Source organism: Phodopus roborovskii, unplaced genomic scaffold, assembly GCF_943737965.1.
Source record: "Phodopus roborovskii unplaced genomic scaffold, PHOROB, whole genome shotgun sequence".
In the NCBI taxonomy this organism is placed as follows: Eukaryota; Metazoa; Chordata; class Mammalia; order Rodentia; family Cricetidae; genus Phodopus; species Phodopus roborovskii.
The window spans coordinates 347125-362471 of record NW_026125781.1 but is presented as its reverse complement, the minus strand read 5'-3'; the positions used below and the strand labels follow the sequence as shown (position 1 = coordinate 362471).

At 38.2% G+C, this 15347-nt stretch overlaps 1 protein-coding gene across 5 annotated transcripts in view; it reads left to right on the top strand.

Moving 5' to 3' along the window:
* Window positions 1-15347, top strand: part of Gria3 (glutamate ionotropic receptor AMPA type subunit 3) — a 263014-nt gene that overhangs the window by 145338 nt on the left and 102329 nt on the right. For all 5 annotated transcript variants that reach the window (XR_007834108.1, XM_051178646.1, XM_051178647.1 and 2 more), the window contains one exon: window positions 14914-14967. Coding sequence is in view for 4 of the 5 variants with exons in the window: in XM_051178646.1 (XP_051034603.1) it covers window positions 14914-14967 (54 nt within the window). In the remaining variant the exon portion in view is untranslated. The remainder of the gene's footprint in view (window positions 1-14913; window positions 14968-15347) is intronic.

Sequence of the window (15347 nt, the reverse complement as noted above, 5' to 3'; positions counted from 1 at the left end):
ATATACACATGAATGTAGCCTCTGATAAGTCAACTGTGTCCCAGAGGAAGGTCAAATATCCAAGAATATTTAGACAGCACAAATTTTGATCTTAATGGGAGGGGAAGAAAGTTGGGGGTAGGAATGAATCTGTGAAGAACCCAGGGAGGGAAGATGAATATGATCAAAATTCAGTGTGCGAAATTCTCAAAGAACTAATTTAAAAAAGGCATACTCATGTGACAATCTTATGGCATGAAATTATAAACTGCAACATTAATAATGATCTTGTTACTAGAGTATTTATGAACCAATGGAAAAACCTTAGAATTTCTCCAAATATAAAGAAAGCCATCCTGCTTGCCAGTTTGCTTCATGAGTTCCATGATGATATTTTCTCTGTTTACGGTTTTATTGAAACATTGTCAGGTTGTGAAAATTTTTCCCTTTACTGTACTCTAGAAGATAAGGTTGGTTCATGGGAATGGTTCTGTTGGCAATCCCATTATAAGACAGTTCAACATTATCCAACATAGACACTTTGTATAAAGAGGGTTATCTCAGACTCTGCAGTTTATGGCAAGGACCCATCGCTTAGGTGTCCTTTCTATACAAGTAGGAATACTATTTGAAGTGGGAGGAACAAACACATAGCTTTATATTCTTACTTGCATCAAAAGAAGGAACCCACAGGCCACTAGTCTCAATCCTTCCCAGTGGATGGATCTGCTTCAACATAAGGAGATGGTTTCAGCAAAACAACATATTGCTCATCTCTCAAGTCTTGGATGAAAACCAGCCATGAGTTTAAAGAAAAAGTGAAAAGGAGGGTACTTTTCATCCCCCAAGACCAGAGATTCATCCCAGTAAACCAATAATTGCAATCCATCATAAGTGCATTGATTAAGGAGCACACAGATTGTAAGAGGAAGGCAAAGGAAACATAATTATCTCAGCCTGACTCAGTCAAGCAAGGATCCTGTCCCCTTGTGACTGAGCATGCTTGGTAATCAAGAACCAAGTAAAATTCATCTGATTTTGTGGATGGGATGAACACTTCTATTTGCCTATCTACGGGAATGCTCACTTACTTGTCAGGATGAATGCCAATAAGCAGCATCAAATGAAAAATTGAGGCATACTAAAATGTCATACAGTAAAATAGCAGAAAGTGTCTACTGATAGCATGGACTATGTATGGGAGCTGCATAGATAGCACAGCAGTCAAGAGCATGTACTATTCTTGCAGAGGACCTCAGTTCAGCTCCCAGCACCCACATCTTTGCAATTCCAGCTCCAGAGTATCTGACACTGTTTGACCTCCAAGGGTAATAGTGTGCACACACATACACATAGACACACATACACACACACACACACACACACACACACACACACACACACACACACGCCTTTACTGGTCAGAACACAACTTGAAGTTTTACCATAAACTTTGGATCCTCTGCAAACTTTTTCCACCAGGCAATAGTGTAACATGGTATCAGAAATCACGAGCTACTGCTTAAGCTCAACTACCTTTCCATGTTAAATGAGGTGTTCAGAGAGGAACTAGCATGCATAACCATATCACAATTAGAGAATAAAAGAACAAGGATTGCCAGGCCATTGTGGTGAATGCCTTTAATCCCAGCACTCAGGAAGCAGAGGTAGGTAGATCTATGTGAGTTCAAAGCCAGCCTGGTCTAATAATTTAGTTCAAGGACAGTGTCCAACATCATAGAGATAAACCCTGTCTCAAAAAAAAGAGTGTGACATCAGGGTCAATATTCTTGTAGATACCAAATTATGCCAATACAAGGACCAAAAAGCCAAGTATGTATGAGTTCCCTTGAGTAGATCATCTGTCTTCTCCATGGCATTCTAGCTACTTCCTGCCTAAACACAGGGTACTGGTGCTAAAGTTAAAAATAGACTATTCACAAAATAGTTTATCACATTAGAAAATTAGCATATCAAGAGAGTCTGAGGACCCATCCTTCTCCTTCATTTCTGTATCCTTTTCATTCTTGTCATTCACAAGCATTCCATAGAGCACTACATTGAAAAAAGCACCACCCATAGAGCACGACATTGACAAAACACAATATGAAGTAGAAAACTGGGGTTCTCCCCTCAATTCCTTGGTGGGACACATTTCTGTATGGAGTAAACAGTTAGTAGATTGGAATAGACGAGAGTTCAAGACCATATAGGAATCCACCAAACACTAAAATAAGTGAACTGAAACAGAAGATAGGATTCATGAAGACAGGGTGTTGTGCTTTGTTCATGCTGTATCCACAGCTTAACAAATATAGGTATTGATGAAAATTTAGGGTCTGTAGTTGGGTTAGCTGATTGGTTTGTTTGTTGGTTGGTTGGTTGCTTGCTTGCTTGCTTGTTTTTGTTGTTGCTGCTGCTGGTTTGTTTTTGTTGTTGTTTTGAGACAGAGTCTTTCTATTTAGCACTGGCTGTCCTGCAATTAGCTATATAGACTGGGCTGGCCTCAAACTCACAGAGATCCACCCACCTCTGCCTCCAGAATGCTATGATTAAGTGCATTTGCCACCTATGCTCATCAGTAAACATTTTTTTAATTAAATAAATTCAGATCTTGACTTTTTGTGCTGAGAATGATGGGGACATCAATTGTCATTTAGAGATAATCCCCACACATATAAGCATTGTGTACACAATGTGGCTTTTATTTTGGGGTACAAAGGAGTCTTCTATGTAGAAATGACCACTGTACTTATGACTTAACCCTTTGTAAATTCCCAGCAAAGCCATGTATGGGTATTTCCTAGTGGTGAAGATTAATATGGATACAGGGCACAGCCCTTAGAAATAAATTTCAAAGAAACACAACTCCTGCTATTTATTTTCCTCATCTAATAAGACCAAAGTCAGATAAAAATTTAAAAATAAAAATTTTTTAGTACATTTAGCTAAGACTGAAGAATAAATAGTTATTTCTGTCAGTAGACTTAGGTTGTAAATCTTTGTTTTGGGTGTTCATAGTGTGCTATGGAGGAGGGGTGTTCAGCTCATATAGGCTTCAGAACATGATTTTATTTGCTGGAAATGTAAGATAAGGAGAGAAAAGAATTTCCAAATAGTCATTTTGTATATCCCTAAGTGATCAAAATACTCTTCTTGCAAAACTTTCCACTATAGTATAATTTCCTTTTCACTTATTTTGTTTTGAGCATCTTATAAATTCTGTCTAATGACTTTTGGATTCCAAGGATTTGGAAGGTATGGCCAATTATATTAAATTGGGCTTGTTTAGGGTAGTATTGCCATAGACATGATATATACTATAAGAACATATCAGAACACTAAAGGGAGACCTAAGTATTCATTAAAATAAGTGATAATAAGGCCACCCCTGTAACCATAACTTGCTTTCACCTCAGGTACCATGGTGCTGTGCCAGCATGCAGTACCAAGAATAATATATTTACTGTACTATAATTAATATTTAATATACTTAATGTATATTATATTAATAATTAATTTTTGATAATATGTTAAATGAATTAGGTCTGTTTTCACAATGTTAGGAAAAAAGCCTAAACATGTATGTGCTCTAACTTCTTCCAAAAACTCCAAAATCATTTTGAGCTCTAGAATGTCCCTTCTAAGCATTAGAAAGCCCAGCTCACGACACTGAATGGTGCTGAACATACTGTCCACTCTGTCCTGGCCACCATCTTGCAGGTATATATATCTTTTCTTTGTGTAATAATCTAAGGAAACTTTTTCACAGCTCACACCTGGGGCAGCCTTATATCCACAAACCAAAAGTCTTTGCTTAGGAAATTTTCTGTAATGCAAGAAAAAACACTGCAATGTAGACTTTTCCATGTTTTGCACAAGATATCATTTGACCCTCGGAGATAGGTAAGACTCATGTGAGCTGATTTTTTTTTCCCTATTACAATGAGAAACAGGTACACAAAGGTTAAACATCTTGCCTAAGATCACACATTTAAGATTGCTGCTTTCCATTCCTTATTTCCTGAAAAGTTCAGTCTGTTTTATGTACCACTCTAAAGGAACATGCATTTGGAAAGGCAGCAATGGAACTCTTTTGTACATTAACTGTGCCTGCCAGAGACAGCTCCCTTGATTTCCAAAGGTATGGGTACTTTGCTTAGCAATTTCTCTCCCACCCCTTCCTCTGTTTCCTAAAAGAACAATTAAGATCCATCTGGGACTAATTATAATGATTCTTGAATTTGAACTTGCAACCATTACCCATTGAGGTCACTTATTTTAAATTAACTTGCCTGGTCAGAACACAGGTTTGGTTATCTTCAGAACACAGTGCAGAGAGGCCCTGGCTCACTCCGACTTTTAATTAACTAGCTAAATAACATGCACTGTGACAAGCTGCCTAAGATTTGATGGAGTCGTTCATTTGCATTCAGACAAGGATCAAAATACATTGTGAGAGCTTCAGGGACTGAGTCTTTGAAACCTTCATACAGTCTCTTGTTCAAGGCTGTGTGCTTCTTCCCTTCGGTTCCCGCTAATTATTTTTCCTGTGCTTTTGTTCTTATTATCCAACATTCATCACAAGTGCAGCTTGCGACTCAACAATGACAATTCATGTCATATGCTGATAGGGAATCGAAAATTGGAGTCATGAGCATATGAGCCAAATACAAAGCTTCATGAAATAATTAAAGAAAACAGAAGGTGGGTGATTCCCAGGATGCCCAGCTACAGAGAAGATATTCTAAAGAGTTGGGTCTCAACTGATCCCCACTTTGGTAATCATACATAATAAGAGTAGGTAGTCTCTGTTACATAGAATGCATGATGGGAGTTGACCATCCTGCCATAATAATATCAACAGTGATTAGTAGTAGTCCTATGGCTGCTACCAGTGACGAGGCTTTTGAGTTAGTTAAACCTGATTTTGACCTCCATCTCCAACACTGTAGGCCTATGAGTCCTAAGGCAAGTTACTACACTTTTCTGGGCCTCAGTGTCTTAGCCTGAATAATACATTGACAATAGGGCCTACCTTAGAGGGTTGTGGTGAGGATTCAGAGAAATAAAATCCCTGACTCAGTCAGTAAGTGCTTGTGGCACAAACTTGCGAACCCCAGTTCAGATACCCAAACCCATGTTTAAGTAACAAAGTCTATGTGAGGTAAAAACAGGAGGATCTCTGGAACTTGCTGGCCAACCAGTTTCAAATGCTGGAACCTATGGGGACATTCTTATTCAAACTACTACATTTCTACACAAGTCTTGAAAAAAAAAAAAATACTCGCCTACAACAAAACTAGTCTTCTGTTATATCCCACCAAAAGACCTTTGTCCAAGGGCTTTTCCCATCTGAGATCTTTTTTTTCCCTTCTCCCTGAGGGAGGGGTAAATACGAGGCACATTATATGTGGTTGATTTACCACCAATTTCTCATCATTTTGCACCTACATCTTCAACACTCAACCTCCAATTGCAAACCTCAGCTCCTACCCTCTTATTGCCAGTGCTATCCTAATTATTGTCATCAGTATCCCTCTACACCCATGCACTAATGTATCTCCTTCTTCTTACTCCATGGCTGCAGAGTGTTTTGTTTTGTTCTGTTGCTTATTTCTTTGGAGTTGAGGGACATGAAATCAAGAGAGGCTTTATTCAGAAGGCTGCCTGTGAATTGGGTCTTGAGGAATAGATATGATTTCTGCATGGGAAGATGGAGAGCATAACCAATACATGGCAAACACTAGCCTCTGTCTTAATAGCTACAGATACATTATTTCACACATTTTTTTTTACTTTGGTTCTGTGAAGTAGCTGTTAGTGATAGATGCCTTTTCCAAGTGGACTACTCAAACCTAGAAAGCATAAATTAGTTGCTCAAAGTAACAATGTAAAGTAGGGTCTCTAACCCAGCAATCTAGCCTTCCTTGGTGACCACACTACTTTATTTCTTTCCATGATTATATCCCTTGTTGTAGCACCAAAAAAAATGACCCAGAGACTGATGTTCAGTTTCAAGCTTCAAGATGAAAATCAGAAAGTCAAAGCCACTAGCTCTTACCTCTTCCAAGGCTGAAATGAAGATCTTGTCTTCCCTGACTGGAAACTAAATGTCTTCCTGTCCTCAACGTGACTGAAGACTAATTTCCCAAAATTTACTGGAGACAAAATTGCCCAAACTGAATATCTGCTCCTATCTTAGAGCTGGGATTAAAGGTGTGGGGTTTCAAGTTCTGAGATCTCCTTTGTGTGAGCTGTTTTTCTTTTAGACTGGTTCAATCTTGTGTAGCCTTTGGTGGCCTTGGACTCAGAGATCCATCAGCCTTGGTCCCCTGAATCCTGGAATTAAAGGTGTGTGCCACCGCTGCCCAGCTTCTATAGATAAGTAGTATGGCTGGCTTTCCATTTTGATCCTTCAAGTAATCTTTAATAAATCATAAAAAATATATCACCACACCCTGTGTTCCCTATTATACAAATAGAAAACTAAGGCTGTGTTGTAGTGTAACTTTCCTGAACTTATAAAGCTAATAACTGATAAATCCAAGGCCTATTGCTTTTAGCAAATCCCTTTTCACAGGGCCCCTCCGGAGCTAGTTCCAGGACACCTAGGGCTGTTGCACAGAGAAACCCTGTTTCAAAACAAAACAAAACAAAACAAAAACTACAGGCAATTAATATGACTGGTGACAAAGGGAGATTAGTCTGCCCCAGCAATGAGCCCCTATACCAAGTGGTCAGTACTGAAAAGATATACATACAGGCAACGTTAATGGACTCAGCAGGTCCAGTATATACAGTGTAATAAAAATAATTAAATAGAGGCCATGTACTTGAGAGGGAATAAGGAGACTAAGATAGGAGGTATGTTTGAGAGAGTAAAGGGAAGGGGGAAATGAAATAATTATAATTTAATATTGAAAGCTTCAAAAACATAGATTTGTATGGTAGTACATGCATATAGCCTAGCACCAGAAAGGCTGGGGTAAGATCATGAGTTTGAGGCTATTCTAGACTATAGAGACTTAGTTGTAAAGTAAACAAACACCTTTAATTCAAACAAAATCTCTCCTTCAGCATCGAAGCACTATAAAAAAACAGCCAGGCTCTCCTGAAATCAAGAGAAATGGCCTTCTACAATATTATCTCTCTTCATTTCAAAATAGCATTCTATTGAAGTTACCTGTTTGTCAGGTCGCCACTCATAAAAGCCAAAGGAAAATATTTTTTAGATTTCTCATTGGAGAAAATGTGCTTTGTATCTATAGCTGGTGGAGTTAATCATTCTCTCCTCAGTTGTACTTTGTTCATATTTCTGTGCTCACACTTCTCCCACTGGGTTATAATCATCTGTTAACTTGGCTGTCTTTTCCATTCAAGGGTGACATCCTCCAGACTAGGGTCCAGATAGACTCCTGTGGCCTCTGGCTCCCCTGTGACCTCTATTCCCACAATTGGCACAGACTGAGCATTCAACAAATATTTAGTGAAAGGAGAGGAAATTCAAAGGTGGTCATTAGAGGCAGTGTTCCACGCATTAGGGACTTCACTCCACATTCCTTCTGATTCCATTGGCGTGCCAGAAAACAGGCTATTGTCAAAAGACAAAAGTGTTCATTTGTCATACCAACTAACTTCTGGGTTAATAATTCCAGCACTGCCGACTTTAAGCTACCCATGGTTTGTTAAAAGGTGAATGTTTAAGCAGTGGTATTCAGAAGCCCCCTTGCTTGGATGAACAGCAGCAGCTCTTCATGGATGCTTGAACTGTTTACTTGCCAATGTGATCAGAAAAGCAAATGAGCTGTCACGGAGGGCAAGATGGTGGCTGATTCAAACAGAAAGAGTGAAAGGCCACAGGAAACATTTCAGTGTTTGGAGAATTGTGTGTTGTGTCTGCCCCATGAACTAAGCCTCAGTCATTTGTCATGAATTTACCAACTGAGAGCCACTTAAATGACATGGCTCCCAGAAGAGGAAGGAAGCTGCCAGCTAAGCAATTATCCTGAAAATCGCATTGGGTTTCTGAGAGATATTTCCTTTTATTTGAAAATATAAACATGGTCATTCACTTCAACTATCAAATATGTTTACTGATTAGGGTGTAAAATACTGAAAACACTACACAAATGAAAATTTATTCAAAGAGGCATACCTAAGAAATTGAAAAAAAAAAAAACCATTCTATTCTCTGTATTCATACCCGTCGCTTTCTCTCCATTCCCTGCCTGGAAGCTTCATGAGTGTGAGCTCCACTGGGGTCTCTAATACTCTGCTCTATATTCACACTTCAGTTTTGCACACAGTAATGAAGCTAATAATCAAGCAGCAAAAATTTAATCCAGAACCATATAACATTAAGATTCATGTTTTTTTTCTAATGCATGGCCTTTAGTAATTAACAGCCCATTTCCTATAAAATGATGCTGTATATTGTCATGATGCATTGGCAAACACTGTGCCTTTTCTTGAAGCACCTAGTTTAGAGGACTTGTTGTAGTACCCTGTCTATATGGAAGATATATTATATTTATTTCATCATAGGATCAATAGATATTCCATTTTTTTCAAAATTCAAATGATAGGACCATTCCCATTCCAATGCCTGCTACTCATTACCCATAAAGTCTTTGCCAAAGGTCTTTGTCATAAACTCACAAATTAGAATGGTTTGAGCATAAATGAACACACAAAAGACATGCAGAAAGCAAAGCCTTGAATGGGCTTTAAGAATAAAGTTGTGCATATTCAAAAAAGTTTCTGTGAGGGTTATCACCAGTTTAAGGCCAACCTGAACTACACAATTAGTTCTGGGCTAGCCAGGATTACATAGTGAGACACTATCCTGAAAAAAGAAGAAAAATAACATTAATTAACTAAATGTATTTAAAAAGTGTGCAGGGGCCCCCTACACACACCTTGGTATAAATCAAAAGACAACTTGCAAGAGTCAGTTTTCTCCTTCCACCCTGTGGGGTCCAGGGATCAAACTGAAGTCATCAGGTTTATTTTCCTTATTTGCTGAGCTGTGTCAATGACCCTACCTTGCCACTTCTTATCAAATCTTCCACATATTTCATTAATCTATAATAAATGCAATATGAAAATCTGGGAAGCACAGAGACACCCCAAATGATCTTGGTAAAATTCTTACCTTCTAATCCTCACATTCTAGCACTTTATTTCTTGTGTTCTTCAATCCCTTTCTCTCCACACCAGTTTCCCTACAGTGTAAGCATTGACAAGGTTCCACTATTGTATGAACATTTGTCTTGTCAATGAAAAACTTCAGTCTTGGTGTGTCTACAACATTCACACAACCAACCCCCCCCCCCCACACACACACACTACCATTGGACTGACTTTGGTGTAGGTCATTGTTTTTCTCCACCACACTAATTCAGCACACCATTCAAGATTACTGCAATACAAAGCCCTGCCATTCTGACATAAGAGAGCAAACGTATAAACTTTAAACTTACTAGGAAATAACTCTAAGGGAATTTGCTTCTGATACATTTACTAATACTCAAACACTAAGATTTCAACACAATGTGAACACCTATGATCACATTGAAAATCTCTTTGAGAAGGTGTGGCATGTTCTCAGGCTTGTTTCTGCCCAGCTACCCCACACTGCTTAAATCATATCCAGTGACATAAGAAAACAATGGCTGTTTTTTCAACTAAGGGAAAATGGAAGGCAGATATGAGCCTGAAAAATGCCTTTTCATTGAACAAAGAGAATGTGATCTACTCCCCCCCCTTGGTGACATAATATCCATACAGTAAAGGAAAACTACCTGATGAATTAAACCAGAAATCCTCCCACAAACACAGGACCCCTTACCCAAGCTTTCACATGATACTTAAATCAAAGAGAAAAAAATAAGGTGAACATCAAGGCATGTTCTGTACTCAAAGCAAGATCAATCTTTCTCCATAGATCCTTTTCTGGCACTGATGTAGAAAATCCAAACATGGAGCCACTTAGGTCTGCAAATAACCTAATCTGCATACCAGATGGATCTAAGGGGGGAAAAACATACACACTTCTTCACACACATATTTTTTTTTCTAAAATGTGAGCATAGAAAAACAGATGCTTTTGCCTCCCAGAGGATATGTGGGCCTCTCTCAAGTAGTCTTGTGGAGCAATTTCATTTCAAATTTCTAAAATTATAAAAAATGTCTAGATTAAACATGAAATTGGGAAAAAGGGATCTCTGAGAGAAAACCCAACTGAATGCCTTATAAATAATTTTTAACTACTCAGAGATACTCATTTTCACAGAATCCTAGATGAAGGGCAGATTAAGAAGGGAAAATAGCCCCCAAATGATTAAACTATGATTCACTGATTTCCTTCACAGAAAGTTTGACACTGTCTACATGGCCCAGTGTCAGTATGTATGAGATCTTTCTTCTGCAAACAAAGTTCTGCTCAGTGAATGAGAACTGTAGCTGGTTTTTCCCCATTTGAGATGCTATATATGAAGATAAAAATAAATTTCCCTAAAACAATGAATGTTATCTACATTTCACACATTTCTCCTTTATTACATTTATCATGCCTGCCATCACAGCAGACCATCTATCATCCACAACAAATCCTACAAAAGCTAAGTGACTACAGAAAATGGATGTGGGAACTTGGTATTTCTTCCTTAAATGTCACTTCTGAGTGTGAAAACAGCTTTTTGTTCCCTGAAGTTCTGAAACTAATTCAGAAAGATCTATTATAATTACTGTAAAAGCAAAGTTGAATATTCTCTCGGTTACCGGAGTCATTAAATAAGGGGGTAATTCATGCCTCATTCATCTGTAACAGATGGAAATAATAAAGATTGAGGATTAACAGAACAAGAACATTCTTATTAACTATCCAGTCCTTTTGTACACCATGATATACTCAATATCACCATCCCTCCCTATTTTCACAAGCCTCTCCTAGAAAATGAATCTAAAAGAGAAGCCAAGAAAAAAAAAAAAAACATAGCTTATTTCTCACTGAGGCCTCATTTAGCTTCCATCAGTAGTATTCTCAGACATTCTCCACAGATGATCTCAAGACAACTGGAATTCACTCTCTTAACAAGTAGGGGAGCATTTCTGTTGCAAACCTTCTATAAAACATATCACATGCCCCTGGGATTTTCATGAGAAATTTCTGACCAAAGTAAACTATTGTCTGATGACTCAGGCACTTACAGCAAACATCCATGATTATACTGTGCAGTAGCACAATGTTGTCTGCTTTTCTGTTGTTGTTTCTTCCTTCTCCTTTAAGGCAGTCTGTCACTTCCTCTGGTACTAACGAACTTCTCCCTAATATCATTCCCTGCCTCCATACACACCCCTTCTAGCTTGCAGTGTTTAATTTTCTGAGAACTGGAAAACCAAGATTGGTAAGAACTGTATGTTAAATCAGAGTTAAGAAGGCACTGAAAGCAAGGATGAAGAATTAATTATGGGTTTCAATGCAGCAGCTTTGTGACACCTAACTGTTCCTATCTTTAGATAACTTTCCCATCTCCTCCAACTCAAGGCTAACTCTAGAAAGGGTGATGGCAGAGAGCTACCTTCCAATAAGTCCATTTTTTTTCTGAGCACACCATCTGGGCATGGAACAAAGCAGTTATTCTAACAGCATCAACTTTTCCTGGAGCTGAAAATGCAATGTCTTGATGAACAACCCCTCTCTACATGGAAGTGATGTGGCATATTTCATTATTCATGTATCAATGTGTTTGGAGATATTCTCCAGCTTGATCAGAGCGACCCTGCTGGAAGAGCAAGTTGCCAAATTACATCTAAGTCCATGGAGGCTCAGAAAGTTGAGTTCACAGTCAATCAATGAGTGCATGACCAAATCTAACCTCTGGATTGGCATCCAGTCCTCTTCTGATGACATTACCATTGTCTCTCTCGTTCCTTCTTGCCTTCCTTATGTGGAAAAGTACAATAAGCTTCACCTCCTCTGAAACAGACTTCCTTATTTTTCTCTGGGTTTGTCACATGTCCTTAGGAATAGTGCTCATTTCCCTTGAAGAATTCAAAACCCTGTAGTTTTATTATGTTGAGGGTTGTCAGTGAATTAAAAATTCAACAAATGTATGGTCCCAACTTGCCACCAAAAGTTAACAAATGTTGCCAACAAGAATGTTTCTCACAAGCAGACACTGAAGCATACATCCCAGAAGACACCTAACAGCTTATTTTGTGTCATGGCAGCATGAGAAATCACCCCTCAAGACATTCATTAACCTTTCTTTTCCTTCATAAATAATCAGTCTGAAATGTGGCTCATATTTTAAATTAATTGAAAACATCTCTCTTGTGCTCCCTCATTCTCTCTCTCTCTCTCTCTCTCTCTCTCTCTCTCTCTCTGTGTGTGTGTGTGTGTGTGTGTGTGTGTGTGTGTGAGAGAGAGAGAGAGAGAGAGAGAGAGAGAGTTAAATGACTTGACTTCTTATAATAATAGGATAACAGGAACATAAACATGATACTCTACTGAAAGGCACCATTCCATTTCTATGGGCCAACCTAAACCTGTACCCTCTGTGGAAATTTCCCTTTCTGTCTCATGTCTTACATATCTTGCCTTCCTCCTATGCAAAAAAATAGAACGATCATCAGCATTAAGCATTTCTAAAATGATTGGAAATTGAAAATGTAGGAAGGCAAAATGCATATAATATCCTTAACCCACCTCAAATCCTAGCTCAGCCTAACCTACTTTAAACAAACTCAGGGCATGTATATTAGCCTCTAGTCAGGTGAAATAATCTAAGACAAAACTTATTTTATAAGAAACTGCTGAATGGCTCCTGTAACCTATTGCATTCTGTACTAAAAGTAGGAAACAGCTAGCATGGTTCAAGCACTGTTCTAGAGCTAAGGATGATGCTAAACAGTACAGTACATTCCTACCATGCACAACCCCAGCTTCCATCATTATTAGTTCACATAAATAAAGTACAACATCTCCTGCATGTATATAATTTAGACAGCACCACAAAGTTGAAAAAATCATGAGGCAAATTGGAACATGAATTACACTGGTTCTAAACTAGTCCTATGACTCTGCTATTTACCAAAATACGTAGGTGCATCAGTCCCTTATTTTAAACAGCTAAGTATTTGCAAAGATCCCATTAACACCTTTCTATACCTTACTATTTATATTAACAATTACTGCCATATAAATAAATATTAAAGGAATAGTTGCACTGCACTGTTTGGGGAAAAAGAGACAAGAAAATAGTCTGTATGTTCTATTTGAAATGATTTTTCGGATGTTTTTAATGTGGGACTGTTTAGATGTGTGGATGTGTAACCCACAGATATGGAGGATCTCACTACACTGCCGGTATTTCCACAGGAAGAAAGAGCTAGGTTTTAATTCCAGATTTACCATTTCCTGGCTCTGTGGCCTTGGAGAAACTATTTAAACTTCCTTTGGGCTGTGATTCTTCATGTGTAAAATTAGACTTCAAATTTTCTAGAAATTACTCACACATGCAACATCTAGTACAAGGCAAGACTGTTTTAAACATTAAAATAAGGGCAGTTGTGGTAACTATTATTTCTCAGACTTTCATATCTACCTTCAGTTTGCTATGTGAACAGTCCTGAGGCTTTGTCCCATTGTTTTCATACCCCTGACAGCTCCATCCTGCTGTATCCAACAAGAAACTCATAATAAAGCTTAGTCCTAAAGCCTCTAACTTGCATTACTAAGGCATACTGCAAACATCGTATTTACACTTTTCCCTTGTTTAACTTATCATATTACCTTCAGGTTGGTACACAAGTTGACCGCACACCAGACTATCCCTTTAATCTGCGTACTGTCTCCTTCCTTGTTCCCTGTATCTAGGGCAGTGCCCATGTCTCGATGTTTCACAAAATGCTTAATGAACCAAAAATTTCGCTGCACTTTGTTACAAGGAAGTAAACATGTGCATTTATAAAAAAGAAAAAGACAGCCAGTTCATTTGGTTGGAAAATATTTAGCCCACTGCCATGATGAGACAGTGAAGTGTACTTTGTAAACTGAAAGCTGAGTATGTAATACAGAATCACTGACGAAAACAATGATAACTATGATGATTCTGGGGAAGTGTTTCTCATAGTCACTACAGCTGCCATTTGAGACTGGATGATTATGGTTGTAGGGACTGTCCTACTAAACATGGGAAGACATCTAGCAGCATATCTGGATTTATTCACTATATGCTAATAGCAAACTTCCCAGCAATGGCAGTCAAATATGTTATCTGACATTGCCAAATGTCCCCTGAAGGAAAACCCCCCCTGAATCCATAGGGCCTTGCCTTCAGTGTCAAAAGATATACAGACGGCCACACATCATTCACGGTAAGGCCAGAAAAGGAAGGCAAGCATTTAGAAAAGTTTTCAATAAGCAAAACAACCTCAGTTAACCTGAAAATCCCATTAACCCCATTCTCTGAGTGCTCTATTCCCTGAGCTTTCCAGATAACAAAAAAAAAATGTACTGTACATTCTATTTTCTAATTTGTATGCTAAGTTCAGCTCATTTTCCATCTCAACAGCTAAGTACAGAGATCCAGTTCATGGGTGAAGGATCATTAGCTTTGCTTTTGCCATCTACTTTAAGTGACAATGGTGCTACTGACCTAGAAGTTTCAAGTGTTTTTATTCCATTGCTTTGACATTTTAACTTTGATATTGACAACTATTCTTGTTTTATCTCACTACAAGTGAAATACAACAAGAAGGCAACCTACTCTGATTAGCAGCAGTTCTACTCTATGTAAAAATAAAAATAAAAAATCGCACCACGTCGTTGATCATTTAAAAGCATTCATTCTAGCCATCCCACTGATTTGGTAATTGAAAAATGCCCCTGAATAAGAAATATCTTTCATTTCTTTTTTTCTGCAGGTTGTGATCCTGGGGAAACATTCAAGAGGCTATCACTACATGCTTGCAAACCTGGTAAGAACAAAAAAAAAAATAGTTCTAGTGTCCCTGGGAAATATAGTCCATTTAGTTTGTGTCGTCTATAATCAGCCATAAGGGAAATACAGGAAGCACCTAATGTGTTCTCTAGATGCAAAGAGAAATAAATTCAGTAAATACCCAATTGGCCGATGGTGGATATGTATTCTATTTTGCTGTCTTTTTCAGCCACAAAGCTATCTTCTTTTCTTATTTAAAAGATAATTTGAGTGGGACCTGGTGGAACCAGCCTATAATCCCAGCTACTTGGGAAGCTGAGGCATGGTCAGAATTCAAAATTTTCCTGTTCTGCCTAGCAACTTCAAGGTCATCCTAGTAAACATAGTAAAATCCCATCTCAAAATGAAAAACTTTCC